At 39.6% G+C, this 16730-nt stretch overlaps 1 protein-coding gene across 6 annotated transcripts in view; it reads left to right on the top strand.

Moving 5' to 3' along the window:
• ARHGAP10 (Rho GTPase activating protein 10) overlaps positions 1-16730 on the top strand; it is a 250366-nt gene that overhangs the window by 137971 nt on the left and 95665 nt on the right. For all 6 annotated transcript variants that reach the window (XR_005292731.2, XR_006280737.1, XR_006280736.1 and 3 more), the window contains 2 exons: positions 3072-3137; positions 11192-11266. Coding sequence is in view for 3 of the 6 variants with exons in the window: in XM_038400392.2 (XP_038256320.1) it covers positions 3072-3137; positions 11192-11266 (141 nt within the window). In the remaining 3 variants the exon portion in view is untranslated. The remainder of the gene's footprint in view (positions 1-3071; positions 3138-11191; positions 11267-16730) is intronic.

Consider the following 16730-nt stretch of genomic DNA (forward strand, 5'->3'; position numbering starts at 1 on the left):
TGTCCCTTCATGCTTCAACCACCATTTCAGGGAACATGCGTCCATGCTGATGACGGGTTCTGCTCAATAACAATCCAAAGCAGTACAGATCAACGCATGTTCATTTTCATTATCTGAGTCAGATGCCACCAGCAGAAGGTTGATTTTCATTTTTGATGGTTCGGGTTCTGTAGTATCTGCATGAGTGTTGCTCTTTTAAGACTTCTGAAAGCATACTCCCTGCCTCATCTCCCTCAGATTTTGAAAGGCACTTCAGATTCTTAAATCTTGGGTCGAGTGCTATAGCTATCTTTACAAATCTCACATTGGTACCTTCTTTGTGTTTTGTCAAATCTGCAGTGAAAGTGTTCTTAAAACGAACAACATGTGTTGGGTCATCATCCGAGACTGGCATAACATGAAATATATGGCAGAATGCGGGTAAAACAGAGCAGGGGATGTACATTCTCCCCCAAGGAGTTGAGTCACAAATTTAATTAATGCATTATTTTTTTAATTAGCATCACCAGCATGGAAAATGTCATTTGCATACAAAAGTGCCATGCAAATGCCTGTTCTCACTTTCTGGTGACATTGTAAATAAGAGGAGGACAGCGTTATCTCCTGTAAATGTAAACAAACTTGTTTGTTTTAGCGATTGGCTGAACAAGAAGTAGGACTGAGTGGACGTGTAGGCTCTGAAGTTTTACATGGTTTTGTTTTTGAGTGCAGTTATGTAACGAAAAAAATCTACATTTGTAAGTTGCACTTTCAGGACAAAAAGATTGCATTACAGTACTTGTATGAGGTGAATTGAAAAATACTGTTTCTTCTATTTATCATTTTTACATTGAAATATTTGTAATCAAAATATACACTTTATCAATTATAACACATAATACAAGATGTATATAGAAAAACATCCAAAATATTTAATAAATTTCAATTGGTATTCTCTTGTTTAACAATGCGATTAATACTGCAATTAATTGTGATTAATTTTTTAGAGCCCTCTTCATTACTAGTTTTTCTAATTAATATTTTAGAAGGGACTGCAAAATGGATAGAGACCAAAGATCAGCTGACGTTTATCCTCTCCTCAGTCATTCACTTGAGCTCTTCGTGTGGGGCCATCTTAAAGGGTCATTTTGACCCAGTTCAGCCTGTGTCAACCTCACTGATCGCATGTTTTTGCATTTTCTTTACTTGGTGAGCTGGCCATTGGGTGATATGTTCCAAAGTTCCATTTTGAATCACACACACAGATAGAGCCTCTGATCACTCTCAGTAAATTTCCATACCAACTGTCTGATGCTAAGAGAACCTTGCTCCCAGAATCCTCTAGCAAATTCAAACATATCAAGCCATACCAAACTCATGTTCACCACATTCATTCATATCAATCACAATAATTCATAATAATTTGGCACCATCCCAACAATGAAGGCAACTATTCTCCTTGGATTCAGGGGCATGTGTTCTTTGTAATCCTGGGGTTTATTCTGCTCCCACTCAAGTCGATGGGAAAACTTCCATAAGATTTCGTGGTGTAGGATCAAGCCAACAGTGAAGGTGAAGACCAGATGGTTAGGTAAAATGTGGTTGTGGAACATGAGTTTTGATTTAGTAGAAAAGGGATTAGGCAGTGCCACAAAGATAGTTGGTTCTCGAGTATTATCCTTTGAATACATCATGTTTTAGGTAGCCCATTCATCAGCTGCCATGAAAAGATGCACATACATGTCCTAAATCTGTGGTGGGGAATATCTTTTGGCTTGTGTAGGACATATTTTGTTGGGGTTGCTAGAATGATTTCCTATGGGAGAAGCATTGCAATGTGTTCTGTACAAGTACTCTCTTTTCCAGTTGGGTGAACTTTCTTAGATTTTATTCATTCTACATAATACTTTTTTAAAAAGAGACATTGGATCCATTTTTTAGGTTTGTCAAAATATTTAAAGCTAAAAAGTTATAAATAATTATTTTTGATAAACCAGTTTCTTGAAATGACCCCTGAAGTTTGAAATATTTTAATATTTCAAACTTCGGGAGGTCATTTCAAGAAATTGTTTGTTAAAAAATGATTTTAAAAATATAGCTTAAAAATTGATTGTTTGTAGTCGTATCATTTATTTAATAAATGACAAGTTCACATGAGACTTCTCTTCATATTGTTTTCACTTTATTTTAAAAGGGAATAACACGGAATTATTTAAACAAGACTAGAAATACAGTTATTGTCTTTTTGGCTGTTAGTTGAGGGTTTTCCATCAGAAAATCTCCATGCGCATTTTAGTTTTATGGGTGTGTTTTAAGAATTGGGGTTTTCCTTTAAAAATCTGCAGTGGATATAGCAAGTATTCAATACTCAAGATCCTGCAGGACGTGTTCCAATGAGCTGAAAATTTTTTAGGATTAGTCTGTCTTGCTTTTCAGTAAATAATCTTAAACCACAGTCTTTTCCTGCCAACATACATTTCTAATTAAGGGTCAAATCCCACAAAGACTTAGTACTGTGAATAGATTCTCTGAAGTCACTACACCTCGTAGCAAGTGCTTGCAGGATTGGTTCTGTACAAATATAAGAGACCGAAAAATTTGTCTAGAAAATTTAACAAAGGTACCTATTCCTGGAATTCTTCCTCAATTTTGCCTGAGTGAGTCCTGTCTGCAGGGTTAGGTGCAATCTTACTTTCTACCAAAAAAGCAGCACTAGATTGGCCTTGAATCTTTGTATCTTTGGACATGTCTACATGAACACTTACTGCACAGCAAGCAGGGGTGTAAATCTGCGGCGTTTCAACGTGCTACACACTAACTGTCCTGTGGATCCTGCTGATGTGTGCTAAAGTTCCCTAGTTTGCATTGACGTACTATGGCTTGAAACAGAAGTAGATGAAAATACATTAGGGAATGTTTAGAGCATAGCAGCAGGATCCACACAGAGAGTTGGTGTGAAGCATGCTGGAACGCTGTAAATTTATACCCCAGCTTGCTACATATAGTGTTTGTGTAGACATGCCATCTGTGAGAAAAAGACAAATATATTATTAATTGTGCTTAAAACCTTTTGAAACTGTTTTTCCTTTTAGGTGCACAGTTGGATAAGATAGGGTTCACAATTCTGAGGAAATGCATCAGTGCCATTGAAACACGAGGTAATGATCAACGCGGCCAAGTGCTACTGCTCATGAGGGAAGGGCAAAGATGACTGAGGCCTGTGAGAAGGTGGGAGTGGTGTGTGTGTGTTTATCTGTTATAAAATCTCACCAGGTCCATTGTAGAGCTTGGAGAAGATGGAGGCCAAAAGCAGCATCTGTCCAGCCCCTCCATTTTAGCTGTGGCTGTGCTTCAGGTAGAATCATAGAACCATAGGGTTAGAAGGCACTACAAGGGTCATCTCGTCTAACCCCTGCCAAGATGCAGGATTTGTTGGGTCTAAGGGGGATCTGCTTCTGGGTATATGAAAATGTGTCCTGTACTCCTGAGGAAACCCTGATGGAGGGTCTGTAGGTATATTCTTCCTCACTCTTGTGTCAGGCCTCATGCAGTTCCAGTGTTTGTAAAAAGGAGGTCAGCTATTTGCTCGTGGTTACTGAAACACCATCAAGGGGGCGTGCAGTTCCTAGTCCTCACTCTGCAGGCTATAAGGGGCTTAATATGCTGCTAATGAAGCTTTTAATTTTTTAAAAGGTGTCATAAATATAAAGGGAAGGGTAACCACCTTTCTGTATAAAATCCCTCCTGGCCGGAGGCAAAACCCTTTCACCTGTAAAGGGTTAAGAAGCTAAGATAACTTTGCTGGCACCTGACCAAAATGACCAATGAGGAGACAAGATACTTTCCAAGCTGGGGGGGGGGGGGAAGAAATGTGGGGGGCGAAGGGTGGGCAAAGGGTCTGTCTGTCTGTGTGATGCTTTTGCCAGGAACAGATCAGGAATGCTCTTCATAACTCCTTAAGTTAGTAAGTAATCTAGCTAGAAATGCGTTAGGGATTTCCTTTTTTTAAATGGCTGGTAAAATAGCTGTGTTGAATGGAATGTATATTCCTGTTTTTGTGTCTTTTTGTAACTTAAGGTTTTGCCTAGAGGGATTCTCTCTGTTTTGAATCTGATTACCCTGTAAGGTATTTACCATCCTGATTTTACAGAGGTGATTCTTTTACTTTTTCTTCAATTAAAATTCTTCTTTTAAGAACCTGATTGTCTCAGGCCGACGGATTGATTGATTTATTGAACATTTCTGTTAAAATGGTTCAGCGCTTTCCAAGATCAAGGCTAAGAAAAAATACCTTATTTTGCCTGTGTTAAAAAATTCAAGACCTTTTCTTTGAAAAACTCTAGTACTCGCAAGCATTGGTGCAAGGATTTGAAATTTTGGCAGGGGAGAGGGAGTGTCCTGTGTGTGTTAGGAATGTGCCTTTTGCCATCCCTGTGAAGATCTGCCAAATTTGGCCAAGTTATAAGCCTTAGAAAAATCACAGTTTGTACTTCCTGAGTAAAGATTTCAGCTACTAAAATCTCTAACAATTCCATCTACAATGAGCGTGCTCCAGCTGTAAGATCAGCTGGACTTTCCCTGCAATTTCAGCTTTGGGCTATAGTTGGCTGTACTGGGCTCAGATCCGGACACCTGAACTGTGAGAGCAGGAAACGATGTCTCGACTGTCCTTTCAGTGATCCTCTGCTGGGTCTAAGCAGTGTGGAGGAGGAGGATGTCTGATTCAAATGTAAAGCAGACAAGAGCTGTACCTGTTGGTGGAAATAGATTGGGATGAGGAGACTGGGACTGAGAACCCAGTGGGAAGTGGAGATGGATCTGAGGTGGAGCAATGTGAAGGGGGAGAACTGGGATTGGCTGGGCAAAGAGACTGACACAAGGAGCTGGGGGCATATATGGTAAGAGTTGGACTAGGAACCAGTAGGATAAAGAATGTGAATGTGGGCTGGGGATGATGGGAGGCTGTGAAGGGAAATCAGATGAGGAGCTGGGAGGGGAAGACTGGGACTGGGGTGTAGCGTCCAAAGGGGTGAGATTAGGACTTGCTGGCCAAGGCAATTGGGACTGGGATGAGAAGCCTGAGGAGTGGCTACTGGGGCTGGGTAGGTGAGGCAAGTGTGACTAGGATGAGGATCTTGGGGTGGGAAGACCAGGAATAAGGACAGGTTGCATGGAGAAGGTGCGAAAAGGGACAAGCTTGGGGAAAATGAGCAGACGTGTCTGTGCCCAGAAGAATTCACTCCCTTCCAGAACCAGAATGGAACCCAGGATTCCCAAGGCTAATCATTCCTCTGCTTTCATCAAATATCTCTGTAACACACTGGCAAAATGTCCCATCCTTCTTTAATGCTAGTCTATATACAGGATGACAACCTACTCTTGCTATCATGTGTACTGTTAGCTCAAGTGGCAGGGATCCGTGTGGTGCATCTGCTAATGAGCCATATGATTGTCAATATGATGCCATGTGATGCATGTTATTTTTAAACTAGGAAACTGCACACTCAAAACTATGTTAAAGTAACAGTAAGATTGCAAAGTCAAGCACTCAAAAGTTAGCAAAAGCTACACATGAAGCAGGAGTCCTGCAGGCAACTGTCGTCTTTTACTACACAACCCTCATTCATCCCTAGAGCTGGTCTAGTCTGTGTGCACTGAATGAGGCAGAGTCCTCTAGAAAAAATATTGTGATCATGTAATTGAAGTTATATTGTAATGCATACATACAAGGGGGCTCAATGAATTGTAGCATTTCCTAACTTTGGAGTGCTTGACTTTGCAACATTGCCAATGTTCTTTTAATGTAGTTACTATACGCTATATAACAGGTTTCAGAGTAGCAGCCGTGTTAGTCTGTATTCGCAAAAAGAAAAGGAGTACTTGTGGCACCTTAGAGACTAACAAATTTATTTGAGCATAAGCTTTCGTGAGCTACAGCTCACTTCATTGGCTCACGAAAGCTTATGCTCAAATAAATTTGTTAGTGATGCATACAATGAAGTGAGCTGTAGCTCACAAAAGCTTATGCTCAAATAAATTTGTTAGTCTCTAAGGTGTCACAAGTACTCCTTTTCTTTTATAGGCTATATATAGTAGATAAAATGCACAATGATAGTTAGTAGTGAAAACAAACGATTTCTTTATTATTTTAATTTTATTAAGAGTTTTCAAAAATAAATATTCACTTTTATTTGTAGGGTGGGGAATTCAGGTGTGGGTGTAGGCAATATGTCTGCTATCTAGCATTCCGCAATCCACCCAGCCGTGGCCTAAGGGAACTTGACTTGGAAATAGTATACAAAGCCATGGTTATTGTTTATCTGTTCATTGACTCTGAACATACTTAAGATGTATTTGAAAACAAAATAAAACTAAATCTTGCCTTGTGTATGACATGTACTGTTGCTCTCATAGGGATAGAAGATCAGTTTCTGCACTGTTACACCCATACATCTCTAATGATATCTGTTTAGCTGTATGAGCATAAGTGGTGAAAGAATTTAGGCAAGTCTCCTTGATGTACCTTTATAATAATAATATGAGGAAAACTATTAGGCTTCAAACCTCCAGATTTTATACCTAGGAAATAGAAGATGTACTAAACTCAACCTTATAACAACCTTTACTGTGAATATTTTACAGTAAGTTGCTAAAGGAAGTAATGTTCAATAAAAGAAAATAGAAGACAGATGCTCCTCAGAGTCTGTGTCTGTATGCCATGTTTTATCTCTTTTAATCCTAATGGGTGTGAGGTTGGTGTGGGAGGAAAGAAAGGACAGTCTAGTGTGGGTGGAAACTGAGAATAGTCTTGTCATGTCGTAGCAGAAAACTCTGGTATGCAAAGAAAAAAAAGAAAATGAAAACATATTGAGCATTAAATTGTCAATGGCTGAATGACTTTCTCAGTTGTGTTATTCATTTTATCAAGCTGAGAAGAAATATTTCACTTTGAATAAAAAAAACTGTTCTTCAATTAAAAGTAGTATTAGCTTGTAGACTAGAATTCTTGTGAGCTGATGTATAAGGATATTTACTAATTTACTAGATTAGAAAACTTGAGCTATTAAATCAGCATTATATTTTAAAAACTCTGCAGCCCCATTTTTCTCTGACACAAGTACAATTCTGATGGGATTTTCAACCATATACTGTATCTGGTTGTTTTTTATTATTCCATTTTGATTTACAGTTCAGCACCTTAGTGGATAATAAAAATGAGAGAGAAAAAATTATAGAAATATCTGAGTGCTGTTCTTTCAAAAGGAAAAACTGTGTGTGTGAGAGTGAGAGAGAGAGAGAGACACTACTTCCTCTGAGCACTCATTAGGGCGGCATTTTGTAAAATGCCAGTGCTAAGGGTTAATAACAGATTTCTACTTTGTTAGTAATTGGAACTGCGGCAGCACTTATTCTGAGATGTAGGGACAGATGGCAGTAGTGAGCTGTCATCTCAGTTTTTCCTCAGTAAGAATTTTTGTTTCACTGGTGAGAAAATAGGGAACCTTCCCATAGGAACAACCTGGTATTACCTTGATTTGTCAGTATGCGTGTGTGAGCACATCAGTAGTACATAATTGGATAGAAAACATAAGTAAAACATGTTGTTTCCTCAGATGTATTAATAGCCCACATTAGCAATATGTATTAAAAAACACCCTCATCTAAGATGTACATTGTTGGTAGACACACCCTGCTTGCTATGGCATACGTTTGAGACAGGGGGAATTGTTTTACTTATAATAAATTTGTTTATTGGCATGCCTAGCAAACATATGTGTCCAAATCAAGCCCTGGTATTCTGAGAGTCAGTCACCCATAACTCATGTAAATATAAAAAGAATTAGAATATGCACTGCGGAGCCTTGCAGCTCTCAAAGCTGTTAATAGTGCTTGGTTCAAAGGCCACTACTGCTGGCTGAACCAATCAGAATTTGTGTTCTAGTTGGCAATAAGCTAACACTCTAAAATACTCTGCAGTATTTAAACTTTCAGATCTGAAATCACATGATTTCAAACTGTGTTTGAGTTTTATTGAAAATTTCATTAAAATAAAAACGGTGTTCAGAAGAATTAATTCCCCTCTGCACCTCTCCTTATTCATTAGCAATTATCTCTGCTTCTTTCAGGTTGATGAATTTGAACTTGATCAATTATCTGATAGTAATTACCAGCACAGAGTGATTACTATTGCTAAAGCGGCATCCTAGTTTCAATATTATTGTCATTTCAGACACTTCACAGCAGCACATCTGTTTTAAAAACCAAACAAGGGTTGCTGTGGGTTTGTCCTAAATTATTTTTAAGCATAAGGTATCAACTCTTTTTGAGTCAGCACAGTTTTGTTCTTACTAGTTTTAATGTTAGCAGTGCAGTAAATCAATATACAACCTGACAGCTTGAACTTCTGAGATGAGCAAAAACAATAGGATAGATTTAATTGTAAGAATGTTGCTTCAACTTTTCCTTGTTTCTTGCATACAATGCAGAAGATTTGTTCTGCAGTACTAGAAACTAAAGTTGGATTCTCCTGCAAAAAGGCCTGGTGCCATTTGGCAAAGCATTAGAAAGTTGGATATGAGAGATCTATATATCTTTGGGCTGGAGTTCCCACGGAATCCCAAGGGAAATTCAAGCAGGAACTGCTCTCTACTTTGCATCCTCTCCCGTCCCTCAAGATTTCCAGGGCTTCCTAGTTTTGGGTGGGTCAGAAATTATTTTAATTGTTTCCTGCTGGCAATTTTCTAAGTGATGTGTAGTACATGTGTGGTGATGATCTTAGTCTTAAACATGGGACTCTCTGGAAAACTGAGAGGTATGGGAAGTTTTTGTGTATGTAAATTCACATTATATCATTAGATCTGTGGCCATCTAGACAATAAGAAGAAAGCCCAAGAAGAAGAAGAAGAAGAAAATCTAGAAGACCTTTTATTTTTCAAATGTCAACCACTGAGTATACTAGGTGGTGGTGGTGTCTCATTTGTGAAGCTGCTAGAGTAATTCATTAAGAATAATATTTATTGTAAATTATACTTATGATTTTTGAAGGTATTTATCTAATATTCAGTGTGACAAAGTTCCTCTTCTGCCTTGGTGAGTCCTGCGCTTATTGGCGGATTTGCTTGCTCAGAGATTCACAGCAGCCCTCAGTTTGGCCACTTTTGCTAGTGGCTCAAACCTGCTGTTCGCTCAGCTAACCTCATCACTGGTCAGCATGGGGAAAAGGAACGAGAACAATCCCCCAGTCTCTGCTGGTCCACCTAGTGGGTCCCACTAGAGACCTTCCCCTCTGGTGGGACCCACAGTCCAGGTCAACTCCTCCTGTATCCAATAGGGAGTTGGGGGGATGGGGGGAACTTGGGCCTGCCCTCTGCTCTGGGTTCCAGCCTAGGGCCCTGTGGATCACAGCTGTCTACAGTGTTTTGTGTAACACCTGTGTGACAGTTACAACTCCCTGGGCTACTTCCCCATGACCTCCTCCCAACACCTTCTGTATTCTCACCACAGGACCTTCCTCCTGATGCCAGATAGCATTTGTACTCGTCAGTCCTCCAGCAGCACACCCTTTCACTCTCAGCTCCTTGCACACCCCTCACTGACTATAGTGAGGTCCTTTTTAAACCAGGTGTCCTGATTAGTCTGCCTTCATTGATTTCAGCAGCTTCTTAATTGGTTCCAGGTGTCCTAATTAGCCTGTCTGCCTTAATTGGTTCCAGCAAGTTCCTGATTGTTCTGGAACTGCCCCTGTTCCCTTACCCAGGGAAAAGGGACCTGCTTAACCTGGGGCTAATATATCTGCCTTCTATCACTCTCTTGTAGCCATCTGGCCTGACCCTGTCATATCAGGTATAAGCTTTCCATTATTTCTGGGGGATTATTTTATTATCCATTAGTTCTGCTTGTTTTTTCTTTTGCTCTGTGTTGGAACCATCTACTGTTGAATCTGGGAGTTCTCCACAGGTGTTTTCTCTGCATGTTGTATTCTTTAATAATAATAAATAATAATAATAATTAATAATAATAAAAATATGAAAAATAAAAGCCAATCACAAAAACCTACCCTGTAGTTACAAAGATAAAATAAAGATTGTTCTCACAGTATTCATACCTTCCGGCATTTCTGCATTTCCACTTCTAGGTCCATATGAAACCAGGAAGTACTGAGCTTGTTATTGTAAATTGGATTGCATCACAGCCCCAGAGTCTCAATCAGGTTCACAGCCCTATTGTGCCATGTTGTGTACAGACATATAAAAAAGGATGGGGTAAAGGGGTTCAACATAGAAGCAACGTGATCAGTGTGATGGTGGGCATACAATTTGTGGGTTTTTTTACTTTTTTGATCTTCTTTACATTTTTATTTATGCTAAAAAAACTTAGTTTTTTGGAGGCAGATTATGTGAAATTTCAGTGAGGGGAGAAAGGGAATGTTGTAATGAAAAGGGACTGAATAGAGGGGGGAGAGGCAAAGGGAGAGGGCAAAGAAAGAGAAGGGGGATGAAAGGAAAGTGAGCAGCATAATGGCATGTTGAGTGAGATTGGGCAGCTAAATGGTTGCAGTGGGAGGGGAGTGGCGTTGGATGGAAGATGAGCAACAATCAATGGCAATACAGAAAACGAGAGTGGGGAACAAGAGAAGATATCTAGTGTCCATGTTCCAGAGCAGAGTGAATTAGGATAGCGGGAGACTGTGAATGCTCAGCTGGCTGTTGAGGTTGCACCCCACAAAAAGGACAGGAGAGAAATTACTGGCCTCAGTCCTGAAGTTGGGTTCCTCAGGCCCTGGGTATACCCAGTGTGGGGAGAACAGTGGGTTGGAATGATGCCTTGTATCTTAAGGAAAGAGCATTGTTTACTGATGTGAAAAAAGTTTGGTTTGAGTTTTTAGGAAAAAGCTCGTAGAATAGGGGGAAAAAACAAACCCTAAAACTATTTCCAAAGTCCTAAATGGGCTGTGTCAGTGCATTGGAAAAAATGTTCATACACCTTTTTCCTGAAGACCAACATTTTATTTAGCTTGGATTTATTTTAATGGACAGCAAAAAGAGATTGTAGACAGATACTTTATTTGCAGTATATTCCTGTCGTAGTTATGAGTGACAATGTGGTGAATGCAACTCTGAGGGAAACTTATTGTTTAGAATTTTAAAAGTTTTTAAAGTTGTATTTGCTGTATATTTGAATGCTCTGGTTGATCTGTTTTCTTCCTCAATAGGTATAAATGACCAAGGATTATACAGAGTTGTGGGGGTGAGTTCAAAGGTCCAGAGACTTCTGAGTTTGTTAATCGGTATGCCTCTATTTTCTAGCTACTTTTACCATGTTTTTATTTTGATTCATGGCTGATTTAATTTCAGTGTTGATATTTTATGTAATGTTTACATTTACTTTTTCATCATTTTGGGTCAAATTTTAGCTTGCCACACTCATGCATATAATTCTGTCCTGCACTCACTGTGGCCTCTTGGCTGAGTAAGGCAAGCAAGTTTTAGCTGTTAGTATAAACAAAGAAAATCGCCAAAAGTACCTGTTGGGACAAATCATGGTGTGATATAGGTAGGTTTAAAGGAGCCTGAGGTTAAATTAATCTAATCTACACCCACAGTCTGGAAGGATTAGAAAAGTGGGTATATGGGAGAGTCTCCTTTTTTACACCTTCCTGTTTTTTGTCTTGTACCTTTTTTGGCTAATGGTGAGTAAATGACATGAGCTTAAATTCCCTTTGGCCTGGTCTACAAACAGGATTTGTATCAGTGTAAATATGTCAGTTAGGGATGTGATTTTTTTTTTTTAAATAATATAGTTATCCAGGTGTACAGGGCCTAGTATGGGCCCAATTAGATTAGTATAAATGTGTTTATACCAATATAGCTTTCTTCCGTATGGGAAGGGGGGATAAACTATATCAGTATGAGCACATATATACTAATATAACTCAAATATATGCTCAAATAAATTTGTTAGTCTCTAAGGTGCCACAAGTACTCCTTTTCTTTTTGTGAATACAGACTAACACGGCTGCTACTCTGAAACTAATATAACTGCATCCACATTGGGGGTGGGGGTTGTACCACTTTACATATTGTATACTTAAAGTGGTATAACTCATGTGTGGATAAGGTCTTAAGCTTGGTCTACATTTAAAAGTTAGGCCAACATAGCTACTTTGGTCAGGGATGTATGGGTGGGAGGGAACAACCCCTGACTAAGGTAGCTACGATGACCTAGTGCAGAGGCAGCTATGTTGATGGAAGAATGCTTCCTTCCACATAACCGCTTTCATTATGGGAGGTAGTATTCCTACTAGGGCTGTCAATTAATTGAAGTTAACTCAAAAAAATCATGATTAACTCAAAAAAATTAATCACGATTAATCGCAATGTTAAACAATAATAGAATACCATTTATTTATTATTTAAATATTTGTGAATGTTTTCTATATTTTCAAATGTATCAATTTCACTTTATATTATTTTTGATTGCAAATATTTGCACTATAAAATGATAAAAGAAATAGTATTTTTCAATTCATCTCATACAAGTACTGTAGTGCAATCTCTTTATCATGAAAGTTCAACTTACAAATGTAGGGGTTTTTGTTACAAAGCTTCACTCAGAAACAAAATAATGTAAAACTTTGGAGTCTACAAATCCCACAGAACCCAAACCACCAAAAAAGAAAATCAACCTTCTGCTGGTGGCATCTGACTCAGATGATGAAAATGAACATGTATCGGTCCACAGTGCTTTGGATCATTATCAAGCAGAACCAGTCTTCAGCATGGACACACGTCCTTTGAAATGGTGGTTGAAGCATTAAGGGACGTATGTATCTTTAATGCATCTGGCATGTAAATATCTTGCGATGCCAGGTACAACAGTGCCATGCAAATTCCTGTTCTCACTTTCAGGTGACATTGTAAACAAGAAGCAGGCAGCATTATCTTCTGCAAATATAAACTAACTTGTTTGAGCAAAAGTAGGACTGAGTGGACTTGTAGGCTCTAAAGTTTTACATTGTTTTGTTTTTGAATGCATTACATTGTTTTGTTTTTGCAACAAAAAAACCTACATTTGTAAGTTGAACTTTCATGATAAAGAGATTGCACTACAGTACTTGTATGAGCTGAATTGAAAAGTACTATTTCTTTTTTTAAAGTGTAAATATTTGTAATAAAAAATAAAGTGAGCACTGAACACTTTGTATTCTGTGTTGTAACTGAAATCAATGTATTTGAAAATGTAGAAAACATCAACAAATATTTAAATAAATGGTATTCTATTATTGTTTAACAATGAGATTAATCGCGATTAATTTTTTTAATTGCGTGACAGCCCTAATTCCTATAACAATAGAAAAAACAACTTCTGTCTGCACTATGGAGTTATGCCGGTATAGCAACATAGCTATGCTGGTATAGTCTCCGTCAACATACATCAACACTTACAATGCTACAGCTGTGCCTCTGTAGCACTTCAGTGTAGACCGGCCCTCCAGACGTTTTAATTCGACCCTCAAGTTCCCTCTGGGGAACGGGATCCAGGGCTTGCTGCGCTCCAGCTGGGGAGTGGGGTTGGGGGCTTGCCCTGCTCCTTGCGGCTTCCAGAAGCAGCAGCATGTCCCCTCTCCGGCTCCTACACGTAGGGGGAGCCAGTGGGCTCCGAATGCTGCCCCCACCCCAGGCACTGCTCCTGCAGCTCCCATTGGCTGGGAACTCTATGGTCAATGGGAGTCACAGGAGTGGTGCCTGCAGACAGGGCAGCATGCAGAGCTGCCTGGTTGCGCCTCCGTGTAGGAGCCAGGGGAGGGGGAGGGACGACATGCTGCTGCTTCTGGGAGCTGCTTAAGGTAAACACTGCCTGGAGTCTGCACTCCTGACTCCCTCCCACACTCAATCCCCTACCCCAGCCCTGTTCCCCATCCCGCCCTCCGAACCCCTCTGACTCAGCCTGGAGCAACCTCCTGCATCCCCAACCCTCATCCCCAGCCCCACCCCAGAGCCTGCATCGAAAGCCGGAGCCATCGCCCCTGCACCCTAACCCCCCGTCCCAGCCTGGGGCCCCTCCCGCACTCTGAACTCCTCATTTCGGCCCCACCCCAGAGCCCGCACCCTGAGCCAGAGCCCTCACCCCCTCCTGCACCCTAACCTCCCAATTTTCTGAGCGTTCATGGCCCGCCACACAGTTTCCATACCCAGATGTGGCCCAAGGGCCAAAAAGTTTGCCCACCCCTAGCGTAAATGCTTACTACAAGGGTGGGAGTGGTTCTCCTCTTGCTGTAGGTAATCCATCCCCATGAGAGGCGGTAACTAGGTTGATGGAAGAATTCTTTGATCGACCTAGTACTGTCTATACTGGGGGTTAGGTTGGCTTAACTACATCTGTCTGGGGTGTTGTTTTTTCACACTGTGCCCCAGCCCCACTCCTCCTCGAGACATAGCTGTAACTTCTCAGTGTACCAGTCCATGCTCATAGTCTACACTACAGACCTATATCTGTATAACTATATTGCCCCAGGGTATGGAAAACCCACACTTACTTATACAGACCTAACCCCCATGTAGACAGCGCTATGTCAACGGGAGAGCTTCTTCCATCGACATAGCAACCGCCTCTCAAGGAGGTGGATTAACTCTGCTGACAGGAGAAGTGCTGTATGTGAAGACAAGCCTTCGTTTAGACTCCGCCTACACGCACTTAGCAGTGGGTAGCTTATATGTCACCTGATGTAACCCCTCTTCGCACTAATGCCACCAGAATATTTTTTACTTTTTCTTCTGGAAAACTTGATACTCATTTAGTCCCAGGAGTCACACTTTTCCTGCCACACCATTGCTTCCAGAAAAGTGCTGGTGTTTGGCTGAATTTCCTCATCTGCTTAGTATCTTGCACCAAATTTATAGCCATGATTGCACAATGTACAACATTTCCAAATTTCCTGTCCAGAGCACTGATAGTACATGCAGTTGGACAAGACCACAGGGATTAATTCATTTTTATGGAGCTTCCAAACCTTTCACTTGACAGCAAGGGTCTGATTCTCAGGGATTCATTGGTATTCAGAAGCTTGTTTGCAGTTTGCACCAGGCTCTTCTCCAGAACCATGCATGCTCCATCTGTGCTGATAACACAGTGTTCTTTGGCACAGAAAACTGGAGGAAACCAGAAAGTGAATTCATTTCATTACCCCAGACATTATGTGAATGACAAAGTGCTTTTATATTATACACTGCTGTCAATTCAGTGCCACCTGTAAGCCTTTTTTTTTTTTTTTTTTTTTTTTTTTTTTTTTAAAGCAGGCTGTCTCTTCAGGAGTGATGATAAGACTTCAGGCTTGAGGGCCTGTATGTCATATCAATCTGTCATAATGACCTTGCTAAATATTAATTTATATGATGTCTTACTTTAATTAATCAATATTAACAATGCCCTGAGGTACTCTGTCAATACATGTAAACTTGTCTGTATTTTAAAGTGTTGTAACAAGAAGGGAGTGTTAGGAATCATAAACCAAGATTAATATAAACAACCAACACACAACAATTCTAATGGCTGTTTAGCTGTGTTGGAATTAAAGACTCAGTAAGCATTAATCTTTTTTTAGCCATTAGCCGTGGGAACAATTACCTGTCATCAGTTGAAGAACTTCGTTAGAATGCATTTGCTACCATGGGCTGTTTTTGTTTTTCTACTCACTGGTTTATCTAGGGTGTGCAGTTTTGGCAGTCAGATTTTCCTCTTTACCATTAGTGGTTCCAAATTAAATAGACGCAGGTTCCAGTGGTTCAGTAGCAGCTGGAAGAGTTTAATGGGGATTCCAGCATCTGCTTTTACTTAATTTTTAAATTAGAAACACTTTTTTGCTCCTTTCCAAGATTCATGTCATAATTTGGAATTGAAAGATTATACTAATGTCAAGATAGCAAGAAACATCAACTAGAGAAAATATAATGTTATAGTCAGGTGCCCCTCTCCTCTCCCAATAGTCCACTGAAAGTATCATGATGTGATCCTGTTTGCATACTTATTTTTATGTGGTCTCAAGGAAGATTAGAGAAGGGTTTCTGTTTGTTATATAGTGCAGAAGAATCTAAAACATCTGATTAATCTATACCCTGTTGTATCTGAGTTTAAATATCCTTGATAAAATCCTCCTTCCAGTGTCATTAAAAATAAAACAAAACCCCATCTCTGATTATCTCTGATTTAACTTTCAGGGTATTCACTTTTTTTATAAGATCTCAAAGAGTTTTAAAGCTACTTATATGTATCATGGGCCATCCAATGTGTGTGGTCCAGAATGCAAAAAGATGAAAATAGACTTCAGATGCTAGGAATGGGTGTTGATAGCATATAGCCTTTTTGTCTCTTTTTGGAAAAGACACAAAACCAGAAGAAGCATAGAGGTATATTGAAGGAGGGTGGAAAGACCTTAATTATGAGCCGTTTTCTGTAATACTTTACTCTCAAGTCCCACCTGCCAGAGTAAAAATTTGTGGACTCAAGCCTTGCTTATGATCATAAATTAAATTCCGTTAAAGCAAAAAGATGCAGTTCTGTAAAACAGACACTGTGTTCATTCTGTATTTGACTTACTCCTTGAATTTGTCTGTAACCTGTATAGTGCCTTGTTGTTCTGATTTTCAACAATAGTTTTGTTGAAATATGAACGACAAAGGATAACATTTTATAAACAAAGGTCTCATTTTTGCCTGAAATGGATATTAAATTAATCTTCTAACTTATTATAAACA

The sequence above is a fragment of the Dermochelys coriacea genome, chromosome 4 (genome assembly GCF_009764565.3).
Source record: "Dermochelys coriacea isolate rDerCor1 chromosome 4, rDerCor1.pri.v4, whole genome shotgun sequence".
In the NCBI taxonomy this organism is placed as follows: Eukaryota; Metazoa; Chordata; order Testudines; family Dermochelyidae; genus Dermochelys; species Dermochelys coriacea.